A 23,487-nucleotide genomic window follows, 5' to 3' on the forward strand; every position below is an offset into this window, starting at 1 on the left:
ATTATCTTAATCACTATTACATCTTGGAGTATAACTATATACTTATTGGTATATCTTTCCTGGTCAAAGTGTCTCCTTTCTCCAAGATTTCTATCCAACTCCTTGGTGTGGCTTGGACAGCCATGCAACATTGTCCTCTAGGCTCTAAATGACTATACCCTTGCTGAGACAATAAGATTCTCTCTACATAGTTTGAGATGGATTTTCAGTTGAAAAAGTTCTTCTAATTAAAAATAAGAGCAAGACAAAAAATATTTATTGACAAGAATATCAAATTAACCTGTCTGGACTATTTCTCAGAGGAGCCTGATATATGGGTTATTGTCTATTTTAAAGTTTGTAACTTTCAGGCACAGACCTAACAGTACCTCCTCCTAACTCACTTTTGAATTAAGATTCTAATCATATGTATCTAGAAAAATCTTGTGGAATGGAGATGTATTCTTTTCTCTGGAGGAATTTTAATTCTTAAAATAGGAATTCATGGCATATTATACTTATTCAGGCAAATATATTACAATAACTTTAACAGTCTGCATTACATTGGGGATAAAAACATTCATTTAATATTAGAACTATCACTTTTTTCTCCACCTTAAAAAAGAACTTTCATAAGACAAAAGAGATTCATGTTGAATGACAGCACTCATCTTTGCTGAATAAGACACGAGATCAAATGCTGAGACCAAGCTATGAAGGGATGGAGTTAAAGCTATAGTTAATAAAAAAAAAAAAAAGGACAATCCTGAAAGAGATGCTATGAGGAATGTGACAAGAAGTCAAAGATAGGTTTAAAAAAAAAAGTTAACAGGCAGCACTGAGGTGAGCAAGCATGAATTAACATGATTTCATGATTTTCTCCAGCAGAACTCATCAGTGATAGGCAAGAGACTGTGGGAGTAGCCAGATTTGGGGAACATATCTAAACATTGGGTTTGCAACCTCTCTTAATCCAATTAACCCATTTCCTTTTAGAATATCTCTAGGATCTTTATCTCTGCTGTTAGTACTCAGAATGTAAATACTGCTATTGATGCCAAAGCAAAGAAGAAAAACTAAGGAGAAACTAACTCGTCACTCCAATTCTGGAGGGGTCACAAACTCATTGGTAGAAGTGTCAAACCACAGTTCATGGGTCAAATCTAGCCATTACCTGTTTTTGTGAATAAAGTTTTATTGGAACATGGGTACACCCATTCATTTATTATGGAATGGTAATTTGAAATGGTAATTTCAAATTACAACAGCAAAGTTGAATAGTTGTAACAGAAACTAAGCTGCAAAGCATAAAATATTTACTATCTGGTCCTTTTCAGAAAGAGTTTGCTAACCCCTATTTAGGAGAATAAAACAATTGTATCATAATGAGTACTTGCAGCACTTCTACACATATAAAATACAAAACTGAATGGATCAAAGCTACATTATTGAAAATACAAAAGGTATTCAGAAATAAAAGGGAAATTTTTTATAAAACTCTCATTTAAGATTTAAGGCATGTTTTAGGTTTCCAAGTCTACAAATTCTAGTGGTTACTTCTGTAAAATGCATTCAACAGATGCACAATAGTGGTTCCATAGAACTAAAATAGGACTTAAATACTTAGCAGTTTTAATAATTCAAGACATCAAATGTAATGTTGTAAGATGTCAATATCAGGATAATATCTGGACAAAAATACAACCAAAACAAGCTATGGTGGAGTGGGTGTAGCACAGTGGTTGAGTGCCTGCATCACATGTACAAGGTCATGGGTTCAATCCCTGGTACCTCCTGGGGGAAAAAAAAGCAAACTATAGACAGCAGTGTATAGTAATATATAAATAATCTTCCATCAATAGCAAAAAAAAAGGAAATAAGCTAAGTGAAAGAAACTAGACAAAAGGTACTACATACTGACTTCATCTATACAAAATATAAGTACAAATATAAATTAGAGAAATGGAAATAGATTATCAGTTATGTAAGGCAGGTGAAAGAGAGAGAGACTGAGAGGTGACTACTAAGGGGTAGAGTTTTGTTTTTTGTTTATCATTATTATTATTATTATTGGAGCAATGAAAATACTCTCATATTTACTGAAGTGATGAATATACAACTTTGTGATTATACCAAATGCCAATGATTGCACACTTTAGATTGTATGGCTTATGAATATGTTTCAATAAATTTGATTTCTATTTTTTTTTTTAGAAAAACAGGACTGTACAACTCAGTGAACCAACCTATAAACAACAGACTATACTTAACAGTACAAATACAAAAATATTCTTTCATGAGTTGTAAAAAAAAGTACCACACTAACACAAAGTGTTGATATTAGGGTGGTATATGGTGACACTGAATTTTATGCATGATTTTTCTGTAAAACTACAATTTCTCTAGTGAAAGAAAAAATAAAAACAAAATAATGCCATGCATCAGATTCATTTTCAAATGAGTTTGTAATTTTCAAAGGCCAACCTTATTTAATCACTGTATAAGAAATTCATTAGGGAATGACTGAATCCAAGTTAATTTTGTCCACAGAATTACCAAAACATACTCTACGTGAATGATGGCACCTGGCATTGGCATCTATACATATAAACAATCCTTTTACATTTCACCTAAAATCTACCTACAACCTTGTTCAGAAACTTTAAAACCCAAGGCATAAATGTTAGTAACAAACTCAACAATGCCTTAGATCCAGTTAAGAAGCATTAATAGCTTTGGCCCTGGGATCAAAGTGGGAGAGTAAAAACATAATTAAATGTTCAAGTAGATCAGATGCACCCACCCTTTCAGATAATAAAATGCCAAAAGCAAGGGAGTAAATAGCAAAATATTCTAACAGGTGATGAATGAAGAGAAAAGCTCAATGTGAACAGTTTTAACTAATGCAATTAGGCAAAAACCATTCAAAATATGCTTACAGGATCGGGGCTTCTGACTATCCACTACAACTCAGAATAGGATTTACTGGATTTAGTTCATAAACACCATATTCCAACGATCATAGGAGGAGGAAGACTGCTCCTCCCTCCTTGCACAACTGCCCTCCAGTTTGTTTAGCGATTTTATTCTCCTAAGAGTCCTTAGTAAAGCCTCCATATATTCAGATGCTACAATGACTACTTCTAAAAAGAATAATTTCAACTTCAAAAACAGTTTCAGTTAGTGAAATGATGGATAATAGATGTGAAAGTTTGCTGGAAGCAGACATGATGTGCCAGGCAGTTACAAAGAATTATTATTAATGCCTCTTCTTATTACAAGGAAATTTATAGAGAGGTAAAGTAAGGCATGAATTCAAATTTTCGGAGGTGATTTCTTTTTAAAGGATACTAACCATGAACTTTGTAACCTCTCCATCCTCCAGATTTCTAAAGTGGTAAGCAAAATATTTAATAAAAATAACAAGTGTTTACTGTATTCTCATATAACTTTTTAGATTGTCCAGATTTATGGCTTAGTAGAGCTGCATTTATGCATAGTACATACATTTTATAATATACTGAGACCTGTAAAATCAATAAATGCAGTAGTTATGCTCATTATTTTATATTAATATAAGTTTATAGTTGTTATAACTACTTTAATGACTTTTTTGGCGAGTGTTAAAATTAACTGCTGCTTATCCTTAATAAGGAATGCAACCCTTAATTATTACACTTTTACCATAGAAGATAGGATTCCAATTTAGAATTCTCCTCTCTAAACATAATCCCTACAGAGTATATGGATAAACATATATAACAAGTTTATATATTAAGAGAAACAGACTACTATGGTTAACATATAAAAAGTAGTGACATCACCTAACACAGATACTTGTAGATATTGCTGTGATGTGTTCGAAATGTATCTTGACCAGTGAAATTACATTTAATAAGAAGATAGGGTCTCATTAAAGTATCTCCACTAAATGAAAATTCATGAATTTGCATAATACCACCACAGAAATCCTAAGAACACAATCATTCAATTATTAGAATTTAAAATACACATACTATATGCATGAATCTCTTTCCTGAATTTTTTCTCCAGTGTTCCAATCTATATAAAATTGCAGAAGGAGAGTATAAAACAAAAGTTGAAGTATTTTGAGAACTATTTAAAGTATCTGAAACTAACTACATATAGAAATTAAGCAATCGTCATTCAGGAATATTTGTAGGAAAGCCAAAGCACTTCTATCAACAGACAGGGTGGTATGCAACTTTACTTATATATTCACTCTGCCAAATAATGTGGCACAAAACAAAAAAAGAAAAAAAGAAAGAAAATGGGAGGAGAGTGTTGATATCCAAAAAAAGTAAAGATCAACTACTTTTGTTGTCTTCTAGATCATGAAGATGAAGGTAGTGGGGTCCTTGAAACTGTCGACACAGCCTGGTAGGCCAAGTAAACAGTTGCTGAACCATACTTACGGATTACCATCATATACTAGTTCTCCACAATACCTATAATCAGTTTTTTCACTTCTTCAGATTCCTTCAATTTATGCTCCATCATTCTTGAAGTGAGGCAATCAAAATTGGATGCAGGTGTTCCATTTCTAACTCCAACTTTTAAAAAACACTCTTGGTTTTCTTGTCTGCTGCTAAGCAACAGAATGACATTCTTACTGTCTTAATGCCCATGTTCCCCTCCCCAATATTTTTTTCCAAACAAAGAAAAGGTAATCAAGCTTAAACTTTTAACACTAATCCAGATTGTTTTAGTAAATGCACAAGACTTGTATTAAAGATTTCTCATGAAATGTTAAAAAGTTATTCCTATTCCATCCATTATACACACATGCCCCTTTAGGAGAATTACACTTTTTATTTTTAATGTCCTTTGGGAATAAAAGGGTATTATGCTTTCAACTTATTTTCAAATTGTTCAGAAAAAAATTATGCATATAGAAGGGAAGTTGGTGTGTAAGTATACAGGAATTTGTTTTTTTGCAACTTTTCTGTAAGTCTGAAATTATTTCAAAATAAAAGTATTTTTTAAAGTATTTAAAAATCCATTTAATGACCTAAATTTTCACAGCCCTATCCTCAGTGAAAACCCATCATCATGTATGGCTAAAAAGTGCTTGTAATCAACTTTTATTATCATATATAATAACATTGTGAATAGAGAAAACACCAAAAGGACTGAACCATAGTCCTGCGAAACACAGTACCTAACCCTACTATAATTACATCCTTGCACAGATGGTGGCAACAAGGACAATTTCAAAATTATGTACAACTAAAGTATTCTCTCCTGTCTATTCTAAGTTCCCATTTTATGCTTTTCTAAGTTCCCATTTTATGCCTAAAGTGTTGTCTATATGGAACGCTAAAAACATCTACCAAATTAAGTGGACTGAATACCTGCTGGGTACCAATATACTTCATTAGTTATTCTCGAATCATGCAGTAAACTGAGCCTATTCTCAGATCCAGGGTTCAATTCTTCTAAATGGTGGGACAATACAAACCATCCTTCAACCAAGGTCAAACCTGTGACATTATCGGCATAAATGTGGGCTTACTGTATACCGGGTCACACTGTCTCACTGTTATCGTAGTATCTTGTTCTTCACTCTGCATATATTTACTGCTCTGCCCCCTACTAAAATTCAACAAACAGACCATGGACTCTTGCAAATAACAATGAGCTTATTTATTGATTTGACATTGATGAAACAATTTTTTCATTGCAATTCTAAAAAACATATCTAATGAAAGAAAAAGAAGACAAAATAAATTAAGAAAAATAAATTGAACCATAATTTATTTCATTATCTTTTAGGGCTAAGAATACTATCAAATATAGGTTCAAATATTTTCTTTTGTAGCTAGACAAACTTACACCTTCCAACTTTTCTAAAAATGAGAAACTGAATTAAGAGGTAGTTATTACTGAATATCTGCTAGGTACCAGGCACTGCACCAAGTACTAATTGTAAGGAAGTAAACTGGAAAATAGTCCCCACCATTATGGAACTTAAAATTTAGGAATGAACATTGCTTTTACAGGAAACAAACAATAAGGGTGAAAGAGATAACAGCATAAATCTTTTCAGCACATGTGGGAAATTAGTCTCCTATTTAGGAAGAGCTATAAGAATACTTCATAAAGGTGGGAGAAATTCTAGAGTACTCACTGACTAAATCTACAGTACAACAAAAACACACAGTCACGTAAGTCTACCTATTTTATAAAGTGTGTGTGCTTTTACATGTAGGTCCTAATTTGGTCCTCTCAGTGACCTCTGTGATACTGCAGGTTCCTTTAATAGATAAATAAATCTTCCAAGTAATGCAAGTAACCTACCCAAACTCATAAGGCTTTTCAGTGGCAAAGCCAAGATAAGAATTGGGTTTCATGACTTGGGTATATGATAGACTAATTAACAAACTGATTATCTTACAGTTTTAGATTACCAAATAATGTATCAAACAGACACTCTAACCTCCCTGCTAGTTTTAGTCATCGCTTAAGACTACCTGCGACTCAACAAGATGCTATGTTGCTTTCTCTCACTGCAAGGTGCTAACCATAACATTAGCCAAAGCAATGGAATTGGGGTATATGAAACAGACTAATTAACAAACTGATTATTTTCCCAGTTTTTAAATTACAAAAAAAATGTACCAGCATATAAGACAATTCTGGTTCTGCCACAGTTTCATTCTCCTGGGTTCACTTTCTAATTGGGTAATCAAGTCTACAACAGGTCTGGCTATGGCCAACTACACTTAAGAACATACCACCTAGATATCAACAACAAACACATCACTTTCCATGCTAAAATTATTTGGGGGATTATCAGTCCCAACTCTCCTCTTCAGTACAGTGCAAAATTGAGTGTTGACCTATATTAACTATATTCTTGAAGCAGTTAATTATGTATTAATTCCACAGATTTTTACTTACATGTTTCTAAATATAATCTGAATAATTGTGATTCATAAATTCAGAACTAAAATTTCAAACTGTTGTTCATAATAAAAATAAAGTAAAAAATTCCATTTCCTTGTAGAATAAGATATTTGAGACTAAAAAATACTTATAAAATATAATTCAACATAGTACAATGGTTGTATTTTATCCTGGATCATTACATTATATATGTTATAATGTTATATATTTCCTACTTAATTCCAAATTAGAAAAGGAATAAGTAGTAAAGAAAAATTCCTGTTCTACATAGAGCCAACCAAGTTATTACAGTAACTCTTCTATGCTCTTATGTACTTTATGATTTTTTAAAATTACATACAATATAAGTAATAACCAGTAAACCAAAGCATATAAATGAAACTATACAGAAATCATATTCCATGTCCTTTAGCTGCTCAGACGACATTCAAGGTGATAATTTCCTGTAAAATATACTTTATGAATTGAACTATAACACCAAGGCCACCAGATCTGGCATCAAATCCTGACTCTGTACCTAACTGCATTGTATAAATGGGTAACTTAGCAATCATTTGAGATCCTAATTTCACTATCTGTGAAACACGAATACCACCTAACCTCAATAAGCCTGTGTAAGAATTAAATAACATGCAAAGTGTCTAGGACAGCAAGTATAGGATTTACTCAGTAAGGTTTCCCAAACTCTGGTACTAAAACCCAGGTTTCTGGTATCCTCTAAAGTGTTATTCACTGTGCACACAGACTTAACTAGTCCTTTCAAATAGCATAAATGTGTCATGTTTATTAATGTCAATTATATATTGGCACATAAAATATAACTATTACATCATAAATTTGGCCTATCTGAAGTTATTATGCTATAATAGAGTAAATATTTTGTAGTACTAATTTTTTGCTTGCTTTAGAATTTTGTGGGGTTTAGATAAATAGGGTAAAAGTGGCATTGGATTATCTCTATTCCTTTTAAAATAAATTCTCCTAGGAATTTCAAATCTGTGTCTTCTCTTTCTTCTCATATATTTCCTTAGAGCAAGCAGAGGCAGTTTCAATCAATTCTTTTCAAATCAGGCAGAGTCTATAACATCTCAACCTACTACCAATGATTAGGTTTAGAGACAGGCCAGGCTTACTCTTACTCACTCTTTCTTTTTTTTTCCTGTTATCCACCAACATTGTTTAGTGCAGGACTGAAAGGATGTGTGTTTGGGAGGGAGAACAATGCTTCGCTTAAGTGACAAGGGAAGGTTTTACAGATTGATATGAATATCAGTGTTATGGCTTCTGCTTGTTTAGAAAGAAACAGAAACACCAGCTCACTTTGTTGCTGAATTACTAACTACCTAAGATGGAGGTCTGATGTAAATACCAAGAATGAGGAGGCAATAGAAGTAATGTACAGGTAGAGGACATTGAGTACTCAGAGCTAGGAAGCATTAAAAGTAAAATTTGCCTGGATAAATTTTTTCTCAATTTGATATTTTCTATTTATAACACTAAAATGACATCATTTTCATTTTATTATAAGTCAGGTGAAGATCAGTGAAAGTCTGTTTTCAGACTTCCAATGTCAGAAAAATTGCATGGAATAAATTTATAAGAGGTTTTTATGTACAGATGGACTAATAAAAACAAACTTTAATAGAAGGTAATAGAAGGTGCAATCTAAATTTTAATTTACACATAAATGATCCTACATCCATATTTATATAATTGAGAAAAGTCAGAGCTGATGTTAGTATCTAGACTTAAGATACATTATGTATAGATCTCCACTCAAGATACAAAATCTTCTCAGTCCTAATAAATCACTTTTTAAAAATATAGTCATATTCTATCAGTCTCTTGAGGTGAAATGAAGAAAACTGTGGACTACTTAATGATTCTCTAACACTCAGATCATTTTAATATAAAACATTTCAAAAGCATCCCATGGGACCTAGTTTCATGAATCCTTCCAGAAGTAAGATGCCTAGCAAGTTAATATAATTTCTTATTATTTTTACCCTGTTTTTCTTCCCAAAGACTCATTTAATAATTAAACATGCTGTATTTCTTCTTACAGTTAATCAGGTAATTTTGAAGTGTGGCATTACCTTTATTGGAGGGTCTCAACTTTATGGTACACAGACCAATAAAGTAGTGAACTTACCAGTAAAAAGCCAGTATGGCAAAATCTCAAACTGGACAGTCCTAAATAAGAAAGGGAATCTTACACACTCACAAATAGTAGGCCATCGCATATAGGCCAACGAACACATGGGCGAATGCTATCCTCAAACTGGCACTCAGGAAGAACAGTTATCTCATTTTACAAGTAACCTGGGAAGTTGAGTGATTATTTATCTTACCTGATATATTAAGCTTATTACTGGCAGGGTTAGAACTAGAACCAAAGTCTTTCCCACATACCAGGTCACCTGTTAAACTCTAGCTAGATATTTTACCCCAAATCAGGAAAACGGCATTAAATAGAAACTCTTATATACTTCTAGGCTCCCATAAATTAGAAAAAAGATGTATGCTAGTGAAAGGTTTCTATTCTTTCCTACCACTAAAAAAATAAAAGGCTATAGGCCCAGGTGACTATATAAATTCTACCTAAAAGATAATTCCTATTTATTTGGATTATTCCAGCCTGCAGAAAAAGATGGAAAGTTTCCTAATTCATTCTGCTAAGCTGTAATAACCCCAGCCCTAAACCTAATCAAGTAGCATAAAAAAGAAAACTATAGTTCAATCTTGCTTAAGAAAGAGATGTAAAAATATTTATAAGCATAAACCCTTTTATAGCACTTAATATGTGCCAAAAAGTAGTGCAAACATTTTAAATGTAATCTTCAAAACACCAATTTGAGATACATTCCATTATTATTATTATTATTATTTCCATTTTGTAGAATGGAAAACTGAAGCACAGGGGGTTTTTAAGAAACATTCTCAGGTTAACAGAAGTGGTAAGTGGTAGAGCTAGAATTCAAACCCAGGCAATTTGGTCCCAAAATATTAATCAAACCTAGCTCTGTATTAAAATAAAAACAGGTCATGATAAAGCAGGGATTGCCCAGAAATGCAAGGACTGTTAAAAAAAAGTCATTTTATTAATAAAAGAAAAATGATGAGTTTGTCAATAGAGGCTTAAAAGACAATAAAATATAATGCACATTTTTAATAAAACATTTTTAATCAAATAAGCATAAGATACTTATCAGAAAGCAAAAGCGAACATCATATAAAAATAGTAAGTTTCATAAAGAGCTTCCTGTTTAGTTCACTATTGAAGTCACAGGGCCTAGAACAGTGCCTAGCAATAAGTATTTAAATATTTGTATGATATATATTTTTTTCAAAATTAAAGATATTCCTACTAGGACTACTATTACATACTATAAGACTAGTATGTAACTCTGTTATTCCTTATTACTGATGAAGTTCTTCCTATCCCATTAATACTATAAATATTGGAAAATAAAAAATATATTAATATCCAGATTATATAATTGTATGATTATTTTCGTAAATTCCAGAAGACACGTAAAAAGTATTAGAATGATAAGAATTTAATAAGGTGGTTAGTTACAAGATAAATGAACACAAAACAACCAAATTTTCCTTAATACTAACAATAAACAGTTAAAATTTAATGGAAGAGAAAATAGCACCTAAGACTGAAAGACAAGGAATAAATTTAACCACAAAGCTGTAAGACCTATATGAAGAAAACAATAACCTTTTCTTAGATGTAAAATAAGACCTACATGAACAGATAGGGAGACTTAGAGAGCAAAACGAAAAATAATGAATGTGCTTCTAATAAAATTTCAATGGTATATTTTTGAGAAACTGAACAAACCATTGAAAGGTATGTCTAGAAGAATAAATAACCAAGGATTTACAAGAAAGGTTTAAAGAATAGTGAAGGGAGACTCCTCCTATTAGATAGTATAACATACCAAAAATTGCCACAATGGTGATGCTATTATTACTACTAATTCTATTACTACTACTACTATTACCATTTATTACGAGTTCACTATGTTCCCGGTACTTTCTAAGCATTTTACATATAATTTAATCCTTACAATGGCCTTATGAGATCTGTATTTTTTTTTTATCTCCATTACAGAGAAGAGGAAATTGAGATACCAAGAGGTAGAGTACCTTGACTAAGGTAATATTCAAGAGTGGCAAAGGTGTACCAGAGTGGGACAGCAATTGGTTCATCATTTTGGAATAATCATTTGGCCAACTTAACTCATTCATTTAACAAGTATTTATTCAATGGCCAATCTTTAGCAAGTACTATTCTAAGTGCTGGGAACATGGCACTGAAAAAGATATACAAGGCTTTTACCATCATGAAACTTACATCCTAGTGTGGGGTGACAAGACAATAAGCAAGGAAACAGATAAAATAATTTCAGAATAATGATAAAGACGTTAAAAGGAAATAAAACTGGGTGATGTGAAGAGAAACAAACTAGAAAGAGGCTACTTTTTATCAGTGTTCAAGATACCATCTCTGAAAAATATTTTTAAATTGAATATTGAGAAGAGGATAGTCATATAATCATCTAGAAGGACATTCCAAGCAGGCAGAAGAACAGGAGCAAAACTATGAGTTGGGACCAAATCAGAACATTCAAGGAATAAAAAGAAGATCAGCATACATGGAGTAGAGGGAGCAAGTGTGTGACAGAAAGTGGGGTCCTGAGACTACAAAAAAAAAAAAAAAAGCACATACCCTTTGACCCAACAATACCAATTTTAGGACTCTATCCTACAGCAGTAACAACAGGTACATGTAAACCTATACATAGAAGAATGTTATTGCTAGCAAGTTTGTAAACAGAAAATAACTAGAAAAACCTAAATGATCATTTGAGGAATGGCTGAATAGATATTATAGTGTAACATATGAAGGTACACTATACAGCCATTGAAGAGAGATAGGTATCTATGTACTGATCTGGAAAGAAGTGTTAGAGGTGAGTATGTGAAAGATGCAAGTATACCAATGTATTTGGCATGAGTCCATTCTTCCATAATCAGACTCCCTGAACTATATATTGGAAATGTTAATGCCTAAGTCTGGTCCTGGATAAACTCCACTTTGCTTTGCTTCCTCCCCGCCAAGGAAATGTTTTCTTGCCTACTACCTTCCTACCTCTTTCCCTAATTCAGTCCCTGTCAGGATTTCTGCTCACCTCAGCTCACAGCTTGTTTCTTTACCTGGGAACATGAACAGTATGAACAAAATTTTAGGAGGACAGAGAAAAACACTTCCTTGTAATTTAAAAAACAAATACAATACACACCAAATAATTCTGAAATGACTGTTAGCTCTAATGATTTTAGAGCATTCAGATGATATCAGAAAATTTATTTCAAAATGAGAAACTACAAGAGCAATTAAAAGCAATTAAGTTTTTAGTTGGCTATTACATTAGCAAAGATGTGAGTTATTCTTACCTCTATTTTTGTTCGATAGAGAACTAGTCGTTTAAGGCCACATAATTTGGCAATGTGGTTGAAAGCTTGAGGTGGCAGTTTATCACAGGATGAGAGATTTAAGTCCTGCAGATATGGACACATCTCAGAAATAACCTCCAGGCAAGTTTCATTGAGGAAGTGGCTGCAAGATAATTCAAGGCGTACTAACTCAGATCCACAAACCTTCAGGAACCTGTAAAAACAATGTTCTGTGTGACTTTTATAAAATTGAAAGATATTTTTGCAAGAACTTTGGGATTATATCAATTCTAAGCAGACATTTTAGAAGAATGGATTTCCATTAGGGAAAAGGAAAACCTGTTTTGCATAACTTCTCATTCACAGCATAGTGAAATATGCATGTTTAGGATAAAATAAATAAACTTGAGAAGAAAAATTAAGTGGATATACATAACTTAAAAAGCCAACTAATGCTAAATGGAAATTAAGCAAACAGAGTATATTTCTCCTACTTACTTGTAACTCACATCTGAGTTGGTAAAGCCAAAAAACAAAACAACAAAACTCTAAACTATGAGAAAATGTTTTCCCTTAACAGTATCCATCCAGTACCAGATAATATATATTGAACACTACACACAAATGACAGTTTTAAATTAAATGACCCCAAAACAAATCAGACCAGCTTACTTTAAACGCAGAAAATTTCTGGGTTGGCTGAGCTGCACTGTTGATATATTCCTTGTAACTATTTAGCAGCTTGGACTGCTTGATGTTGAAATATTACAAGATATTAAATTACAGCTTATATAAAATACATGGAAATAATCTAAGGTTGAGCACACAAAAAATCCTTATTAGAGTAGGGGATGCAGTATTTATTTTTGTTATATTACAGATGGGGGTAAAAACATTCCTGTCCATAACCATCACCTGAAAAACAATCTAATGGTAAATATAAGTCTCGGAGTATTTGAGTCCATGAACTTTATCAACTGAGCAGAATGACTTTTTAAACAGTGTATCAATTATCCCTGTTCAGTTATACTGACAATTCTTACCTACCAAGTGGCACATCAGTAGTGTATTATTAGTTTATTTATGTCACGTTTTTTCCTAAATGATTTAATGAGCTTACAAATCCACAAACAAGATAAAATTGACTAAATCAGATCGCTTATAGAAATAAAGGAAGTAACACTGGACAAGATGTCAAAAGAGGTGTTTTTCCTGTTCCCACTACTTCCTAGCAAGTGACCTTAAAAGAGGCATTTTCTCAGCTATAAAGGATAGACTTCAAATATAAAACAGCACTCACCCTACTTCCTCCTGGTTTTGAACATCAAGATGTGAAAGCAGTATGTAAAGGTTAAGGCATTCCACAAACATTAAAAAAAAGTTAAATGTTACACATCTCACATTTACCCAAGAACAAAACCTACTTTATTTTTTTAATTGTATTTTAAATATTGCAAATAACCTGATAGCTCACACATCTCATTTATACAACATCCATTCATTCTTAACCCACTGTAATCTATTCTGCTCTACTTATAGATTCATTTCCTTGGAAATGTCAAACTCAATAGCTACTCTTTTCAGTGCTTCTATTACTTGACTTACCAGTGGCATTTCACACAACTGCCCACTGTGGGACTCTCCTGGATCTTTTTCTCTCTCACTTTTGTTTCCTTTGCTGGTTGTATTAGCAAAATTGCAGTCTACATCAAGTAAGTTCACTCATTCATTCAGCAAATATTTACTGAGCTCCTACTATGATCTGGGCACTACTGCAGGTACTGGGGAGATAGCAGTGGGAAAAAGAAGACAAAAATCCCTCCTCTCAGGGAACTTAACATTCTGATAAGAAATAGAATATAAACAACTAAGTGAGTAAAATAAATAGTATTATTGTTAGAGTATAGAAAGTGCCAAGGTGAAAAAAAGAGCAGAGAAGGAGAATAGTACTTTTTGATGGTGCATAGTGCAGTCAGAAAGGTGTCACTGAAAAGACGGGTAGATTGTGAAGGTGGTGAGGGGTCAGTGAGGTGACTACCTGGACAAAGAGCATTCCAGGAAAAGGGAAGAGCAAGCACCATAGCGCTGGGGCAGGACAAAATTTAGAGTGAGGACTTGTAAGGAGGCCAAAATGGGAGGCACAAAGTGAGGGGGTGGTGCGTGTTAGAGCTCTCACCCTGCCTCCCATCTCCCTCTCCCTCCCTCTCCCTTCCTCTTCCTGTAGCTGAGCTTTCCTTGATATGAAACCAGAGCTCCAGACTCCACTCCCTTCCCTGAGCACTCCTGTAGGTTGGTTGGTAGGTAGATAGGAAAGTAGCAACCCACATCAGCAACCCAGGTCAGAAGGATAAAACCTAAGACGCAGGTGGAACTACAAAGTTGACATAAGTTATCACTTCTAAACCCTAAAACTACAAAGCTAGCATAAATTATCACAACCTAAACCATTGTAGCTGAGCCCCAGAACGAGTTATAAAAACCCTCTCCCCCACTCCCTCGGGGCTGCAGTCTGTTCAGACAGCCTGCCTGCCTAAACTGACCTCGGCTCCCATGCCTCCCTTCCTCGGCTTCGCTCTGAACCTAACAGTGAGGAGATCAGATAGATCAGGGGGACAATTCATTAATTGTGTGTCACTCTAAAAGACCTTGGTTTTTATTTTGAGGCTGATGGTTATTCCCAGTCATGAGAGGGATTACAGCAAAGGACTGATGTGACCTACCTTATGGTTTAACAGGATCACTCTGGTTTCAGTGTGGAGAATAAACTGAAGGGGAAAAGAGGTAGGAAAAAACCAGGGTGTCTGTTAGGACACCACTGCAATAAATAGGGAAGAGAGGATAGAGCACTGGATCCAGGTGATACCAGAAGGTGTAGAGATAAGCACTCAGATTCTAGATCTATTTCTAAAGTAGGCAAGTAAATACAAAATTATGACATACCTTCTATAAAATGAACTGAAATCCGGTATCATCTATTTTGCAACCATTTTTCTCTTAACCAAATTTTCCTTATTTCACTAGATTTTTATACTGGCTTTTATAAGCTGTCTCAAATACTTTGGCAAATGACAGTTTACAATTGCATGGACCCCAGATGATCATGTCTTAGAGCTAATCCATTCCTGTCAGTGTGAACCTACTGTAGGTGGAAACTTTTGATTAAATATCTTTAATTAAAATCCTTTGATTAGATTACTTCAGTAAGGTAAGACCCAGGGTGGGTCTTAATCCTCTTTCTGGAGTCCTTTATAATTGGAATGAATATGGAGAAAAAGAGCAGAGAGAAAAGACCCAGAAGATGAGAGAAGAACCCACAGAAGCTCACAAAGCCACAAGAGCAAGAGGCTGAAATTAATGGAAACTGGGAGAGAGAAAGCCACAGAAGGAGCAGCCAAAAGATGAAAGCAATAGAGCCTGGAGGAGAAGGCAGAGATCAGCAGACACTGCCACTGTGCCCTGCTATGTGACAGGAGTCCAGGATCACTGGCAGCTGGGTCTCTGGGGATGGAGCATTGCCTGATAGCCTGATTTGGATATTTTTCTCAGTCTCTAAACTGTAATCTTGTAAATTAGTCAATCCCATTGTATGGTGTCTTGGCAGCTTTTAACAAACTAAAACAGCAACTCAAACAGATTCTTGATGTATTCAGTACTTAGTGCAATGTTAGATACCTAACAACCATTTGATGAGTTTGTTGAATGAACCTTCCAATTATGAAAACTTACTTGATGAATTTAATTTTCCTCTATTCTTGAATAGACTAAGTTCCAGTGACCCAGGATATTACTCCCCTACAGGAGGGCCAACTATTCCCATATACAGGAAATATGACAAAATTCACATTTGAGTATACACACCAGTTTTAAGCAGTGGGAAGCTCTTCATTATTTGCAAGTTAGCAATCTAGAAATGGACATGGGGTTTCAGAGAATTAAAAGACCATTCTACTTTGGTTTGCTAATTCTAAAGTTATTTATAGATTAGAAAAGTTAATGAGTATATTAACTCTTTTAGAATTAAAATCTTTACGCATCTTATCTCTTTATTCTACATTACGTTTTTGTATTTGATTTTAGAATGCCTTGCTTGACATCCCTTTTGTCTTTTGTTCTCATTATTAACTTTTACCTGCCAAAGAATTTATAGTGATATCAATCAAGTCAATCACCAGAAAGTCAACTGTTAACAGACAGTAGAAAACTTCCCAAGTTAATTTAATGAATGTTAGAATTTGAAAGCATAATAAAGACAACGATTATGCCTATATTACTTTTCTGACTCCCTCTCTCTCTCTCTCGGAATTCCTACACTGAACATTTCTACTCTGAAGAGATTATTTGGTCATATCCCTATATTATCTGTACCTAAACTTACAATATCTATACTATTTACCTTTTCAAAATATCTCCATTCCAAGATGGGAGAAGTAGCAGCAGACTCAATTAGTTGGCTCAACTTTTGTTTCTTAATTCCTTAATGCTCTCATGTAAGTTTTTCTTTAATGCATAATTACATGCATATGTTTTGCATGGTCAACTACTTATTCATCTCAACTGTGATACAGGTTACTTGAATGGAGAACTACAGCTTCATTATTTCCCACAGGCTATTTATTCCATTTATGAATTCTCATAAAGTATTTCTTGATACTGAGGGTATTATGAGAACACCTAAGTTCAGACAAACAATCCCAAAACTAGGTCTCCTGCTATAAGAAAAGGTATCTATGGAAAGACAAACAAATTGCTTATCCTTATGAGGTGAATTAATTTGTCCAGAATAATACAAGTACATAAGGAGTAATTTATTAAAGGTAACTTGCATCCTAAAATAATTAATATCACATGAGCGAACAATTTAATCTAAGTTTACTCATCACAAAATAAAAGGTATGAATCCTCAAAACCTGCCTGAAGTATAAAGGTAAGGAAAAAATTGAGTATACAGATTCATGGCTTGATTCTTAATCCCATGTTTTTTTAGCTAATCCTCAATGAGTTTTACTGAACAGTATATTTAAGGTAATTTTAATCCAAATAACTGAGGACATTATTTAATACATCTAATCCAAAATAAAGACCATTAAAAACAAAACTTCCTACAGTGGTACTATCCAGTGATGGTAGAATAAAGGGGAAAAGGGAAAGAAAATTCTTAAAACTGTCTCCACAGACAATCTAAAAGAGATACTACACACAATTACATAAAATATAAGCATATAAAATACAAGAATTTGTTCTTCAACATTGGAGAGAAAACATAAATGGCCAACAAGTACTTTATACCATAAGTTTTATGTCAAACATCTAATAAAGTTCTTGTATACAGAAAGCAATCAAGTATGTTTCCTGAAGAATATAGCCTTCTTATAACAAGTAAAGGAGTTAGAGATAAAAACCTAGATATCACCAAGGTGAGAGCAAGTGGGTTAGCCTGCGAAATTATCTGAAGAAAAATGGAAGGGGAAAAATGTACCTAAGGCTTTTTGAACATCAAAATGATGTGATTAAGCCTAAAACACAAACAGGCAAGGAGGAAAAGGACTATCCAGGACTTCAGCAAACTCTATAATGAAAAAAAGTTAGAATTATAATAGATGTGCTTTTATTCACTAATGAGATGTATGAGCAGTACTCAAAGTTACAAATTACAAATCACAAATCAGCAGTTAGAATAGGACTTTAAACACTGATTAAAATAGTCAGTATAGGGACTTCTAGGGAAAATGGCAGAGTAGGGAGCTCCAGGACTCAGTCCTTCCACCATAACAACTATTGAACAGGCAGGAACTATCTGAAAAAAAAAAAAAATTTTTGTAACTCCAGAGGCCAGAAGAACACTGTACAGCATCCAGGGATGAACAATAGAAAGGGGTTATAAACTATGGTAAAGAACAGTAAATTTCGGGAAACGTACTTGGCCCAGGGGTTAGGGCGTCCGTCTACCATATGGGAGGTCCGCGGTTCAAACCCCCGGACCTCCTTGACCCGTGTGGAGCTGGCCATGCGCAGTGCTGATGCGCGCAAGGAGTGCCGTGCCACGCAAGGGTGTCCCCCGCGTGGGGGAGCCCCACGCGCAAGGAGTGCGCCCGTGAGGAAAGCCGCCCAGCGTGAAAAGAAAGAGCAGCCTGCCCAGGAATGGCGCAGCCCACACTTCCCGTGCCGCTGACGACAACAGAAGCGGACAAAGAAACAAGACGCAGCAAATAGACACCAAGAACAGACAACCAGGGGAGGGGGGGAATTAAATAAATAAATAAATCTTTAAAAAAAAAAAAAGAACAGTAAATTTCTCTCTACACATGGTAGACACTAGCGTCCTCCCCCCCTACCTCCCCAGCAGGCTGCCTTGGTGTCCAGTCCCTGGCTAACCTGCTGGTGACAGAAAGGGACATAAAAATCCTCTTCACCCAAAAAAGGGGTGGACATAGCCATCACTGACCATGGCTGTAGATTAGTGAATTCAGATAGCTGGAGAGAGCAGATACAGCAACTGTTCCAACTTGTCTAGGCTGTAACCATGGTTTCAATCCTCCCAGGTCAAGCACAGAGGAGGTAAAGATTTAAAGATGCAGGAATTCTTCAAGGCTGCAGGGGAAGGTTAGCTGAAGGGCTGCATTTGCTGGGCAGGCAAGGAAAGTTCAGCTTTGGGGAGCTGCTGGAGAAGTTTTTGGTGCCCTTTCTGACCCCCTCCACAAGGCACTTAGGAGCCAGATTACACCCCCTTACTGAGTTCGTGGCCCAGGTTGGGCTGGGAAAGACCAAATTGGGACATTCCCAGGGTGACACTTCTCCCAGAATTTCCCCTCCAGGCAAAAGCAGCCTGAGACAATGAAAGGAACGTAAAAAACTACAGAGGTGGACAGTCTGGGGCAAAGGGCTGTTCACTTAGGATACCTGGGGGAGGGAGGTTTGTTCCCTGAGAAACAAAGAGGAAAACCAAACTCTTATAAAGGGGAAACTCCAGAACAACTAATAAGCAAAAGCCTAGGACAAGACAGAGGCCCAGTAAGACAGAAAAACCTTGCACAGTGTATTCGCTTTGGGCAGACCTTCCTGATCGGAAGGTGGAAGCTCAAGAAAATCTGTCTTATCACCGGTTGGTTACAAAACCAGGAAACAGACATCCTAGGGAGTAAATCCCAGAGTTAACAATTTTAAATGTACAATGTGCAACATAAGAGTACAAGACAAAGAAACAGGTAAGGATGGTCCATCCAAAGTAGGAAAATAAAAATACAGAAAATACCAACAAAGATGATGAGAATGTAGATTTACTGAACAAAGCCTTTCAAAAAAATAATCTTAAAAATGCTTAAGGAGATGAAGGAAAGTACAGAGAAAGAACTGACAGATATCAAGAAACAATGAATGAACCATATGAGAGTCTTAGTAAAGAGAAAGGAATTTTAAAAAGGAACTGAACAGATCTACTAGAATTGAAGACCACATAACTGAAATGAAAAACGCCCAGGATGGTTTCAAGAGTAAAATGGAGATGGCAGAAGAAAGAATCTGTGAACTTAAAGACAAGATATTTAAGAGTCAGGCTCAGGCTGAGGAGCAGAAAGAAAAAAGAAATATTAAAAGTGAAAATAGCCTAAGACAGCTATTGGACACCATCAAGCAAAACAACAATGAGAAGAAAGAGAGAAAGAGGCAGGAGCAACAGTCAAAGAAATGATGACAGAGAACTTCCCACACTTAGCAAAAGAGGTGAATAAACACATCAAAGAAGCTCAGAGAACACCAAACAGGATAAACATGAAGAAAAATACACCTGGTCATATACTGATCACATTATCAAATGCAAAAGGCAAGGATAGAGATCTGAAAGTCGCAAAGGAATCCCAATAAAGTGAGTGCCAATTTTTAGTCAGAAACCATGGAAGCAAGAAGGGAGTGGGTTGAAATTCTTAAAGTGCTGAAAGAAAACAACTGCCAGTCAAGACTTTTTTATCTGCAAGGCTCTTTCAAAAGTGAGGGAGAGGTTAAGAAATTCTCAGATAAATAAAAGCTGAGGAGTACATCACCAGTAGACTACCCTATCAGCAATGCTAAAAGGAGTTCTTCAGACTGAAACGAAAGGATACCAGACAGTGGTTCAAAGCAGCACAGTGAAATAAAGACATGTGATAAGGGTAACTGTTTGGGTAATTATAAATGCCAGTATTATTGTATTGTATGTTTGGTATGTAACTGCACTTCTTACTTCCTAGAGGTGCTAAAATGCCAATGCATTAAAAGTAATTATAAATCTTAGTTTTTGTACATTTACATCAATATACAAAGATATAAGTGGTAACAAGTACCAAAAAATGGTGAGTGGACAGAGGAGTACAAGAGAAGTATATATGCATGCTACTGAAAATAAGTTGGTATCAAACCAAATATAACTATTATATATTTAGGATGTTAACCTTTAACTCTATGGTAACAACAAGGAAAACAAATGAAAAATGTATCCAATTAGAAATGAGAAGACACTCAAATGGTACAACACAAGAAAGCAAATCAATATAAAAGTAGGCTTTATCAAGAAGTGAGGGACAAAATGGGTTTAAGACTTACAAAGGCTAAAAAGCAAAATGGCAGAAGACAGACCTATATTAACAGTAGTGACTTTAAATGCAAATGGATTAAACTCCGCAGTCAAAAGGCAAAAACTACCAGAATGGATAAAAAGCATGATCCAATTATATTCTGTCTGCAAGATCAATAAGGAAGTACAGGACTTGAATGATACTCTAAATCAATTAGACCTAACAGACATAAATAAAACACTGCACCCAACAAAAATAGACTAAGCATTCTTCTCAAGTGTACATGGATCAATCCCCAGGAAAGACAATATTTTGGGTCACAAAACAACTTTTAAGGAATTGAAATTAAAGTCATAAATGTATATTTTCCAACTACAATGGAATGAAGCTAGGAATGATGGAGAAAGGGAAAAGTCACAAATATGTGGGAATTAAATCACAGACACTTAAACAACCGATAGGTTAAAGAAGAAATCAGAAGTGAAATCAGGAAATATCTTGAGGTGAATGAAAATGAAAATACAGCAAGCATGCTATAACTTTTGGGATGCGGTGAAGGCAGTGCTGAGAGGAAATTTTACAGCTCTAAATATTTACATTACAAAAAAAACCTCAAAATTGGAAGCACTAGAAAAAGAACAAACTAAATCCAAAGTAAGCAGAAGGAAAGAAACAACAGAGATTAGAGTAGACAGAAATGAAATAGAAAACAAACAAACAAAAACACAAGAAAGCCTTAATGGGTACAGGGTTTGGGGGTGATGAAATGTTTTGAAACTAGAAAGAGGGGGTAGTTGCACAATGTTGTGAATGTACTAAACGACACTGAATTGTTCACTTTAAAATGGTCAATTTTATGTTGCATGATTTCACCTCAATAAAAAATAAACTAATTAAATGTGAGAAAAGATACTTTTCCTTTAAAAAAGAAAAAATAGCAAAAATCAACAACAAAAAAACCTTTTCTTTGCAAAGATCAACAAAATCAACAAATCTTTTATGCTGACAAAGAAAAAGCGAGAAAAGATACAAATAACAAAAGAAATGAAAAAGGGGACATTACTACTGACCATGCTGAAATAAAAAGGACAATAAAAGAATACTATTTATAACTGCATGCAATTAGATAACCTTGATGAAATGGACAAATTCTTAGAAACACACAAACTACCTACATAGGCTCAAGAAGAAATAACTCAAAAATCCAATTACTACTAAGGAGACTGAATCAGTAATCAAAACCTACCGACAAAGAAAACTCCAGGACGAGACGGTTTCACAGGGAAATTCTACCAAAAATTACAAGACTTATCTCCAATTCTGCTCAAACTCTTAGAAAAAATGTATGATGAGTGAATACACACTAACTCATTCTATGAGGCCAATATCAGTTCATACCAAAGCCATATAACAATACCACAAGAAAAAAAACTAAACTACTATCTCTTATGAACATAGATATAAAAATCCTCAACAAATTACTAGCAAACTTAATCCAACAACATATTACAAAAATTATATCCCATGATCAAGTGGGATTTATTCCTGGTATGCAAGGTTGGTTCAACATAAGAAAACCAATTAATATAGTACAGCATATTAACAGAATAAAGGAAGAAAAACACACATAATCATCTCAATTAATGCAGGAAACGCACTTGGCAAAACACATCACCCTTTCTTCATAAAAACAGAGCACCAGGAATATGAGGAAATTTCCTCAATATGATAAAGGGATATGTATGAAAAGCCCACACTAACATCCTACTTAATGGTGAAAGATTGAAAGCTTTCCCTCTAAAATCAGGAACAAAAAAAGGATGTCCACTGTCACCCCTGATATTCAATAATGTACTGCAAGTTCTTGCCAGAACAATTGGGCAAGAAAAAGAAACAAAATGTGTGCAAATTGGAAAGAAGTAAAATTTCCCTTATTTGCAGATGATATGACCCTATTTACAGAAAATACTGAAAAATCCACAACAAAGCTCCTAAAGCTAATAAATGAATTCAGCAAAGTTGGTGGGGTATAAGATCAATGTCTAAAAATCAGTAGTAATTCTAAACATGGCAATGAACAACTGGAAGAGGAAATGAAGAAAAAAAATTCCATTCACAATAGCAACTAAAAGAAATATTTAGAAAGAAATCTAACCAAGAATGGAAAGGACTTGTACACATTAAAAAACTATAAAACATGGCTAAAAGAAATTAAAGACCTAAACAAATGAAAGATTCAATGCAATCCCAATTAAAATTCCAAACAATATTCTTTGCAGAAATGGAAAAGCCAATAATCAAATTTATATAGAAGGCTAAGGGACCCTGTACAGCTAAAACCATCTTTAAAAGAAGAATGAATTTGGAGGACTAATTTCTCAATCTTAAAACTTATTACAAAGCCAGAGTAATCAAAACAGCATGGTATTGGTACAAGGACAGACACATAGATCAATGGAATAGAACTGAGAACTCAGAAATCAACCCTTATATTTATGGCCAACTGATTTTTGACAAGGTGGCAAAGACTACTCAATTAGGAAAGAATAGTCTCTTCAACAAA

The 23,487-nt window shown here is 34.5% G+C and overlaps 1 protein-coding gene across 2 annotated transcripts in view; it reads right to left on the reverse strand.

The window, feature by feature from the left end:
• FBXL4 (F-box and leucine rich repeat protein 4) overlaps window positions 1-23,487 on the reverse strand; it is a 93,603-nt gene that overhangs the window by 17,514 nt on the left and 52,602 nt on the right. For both annotated transcript variants that reach the window (XM_012527310.4, XM_004463785.4), the window contains exon 6: window positions 12,382-12,595. In XM_012527310.4, the coding sequence (XP_012382764.1) occupies window positions 12,382-12,595 (214 nt within the window). The remainder of the gene's footprint in view (window positions 1-12,381; window positions 12,596-23,487) is intronic.

Source organism: Dasypus novemcinctus, chromosome 11 (genome assembly GCF_030445035.2).
Source record: "Dasypus novemcinctus isolate mDasNov1 chromosome 11, mDasNov1.1.hap2, whole genome shotgun sequence".
Taxonomy (NCBI): Eukaryota; Metazoa; Chordata; class Mammalia; order Cingulata; family Dasypodidae; genus Dasypus; species Dasypus novemcinctus.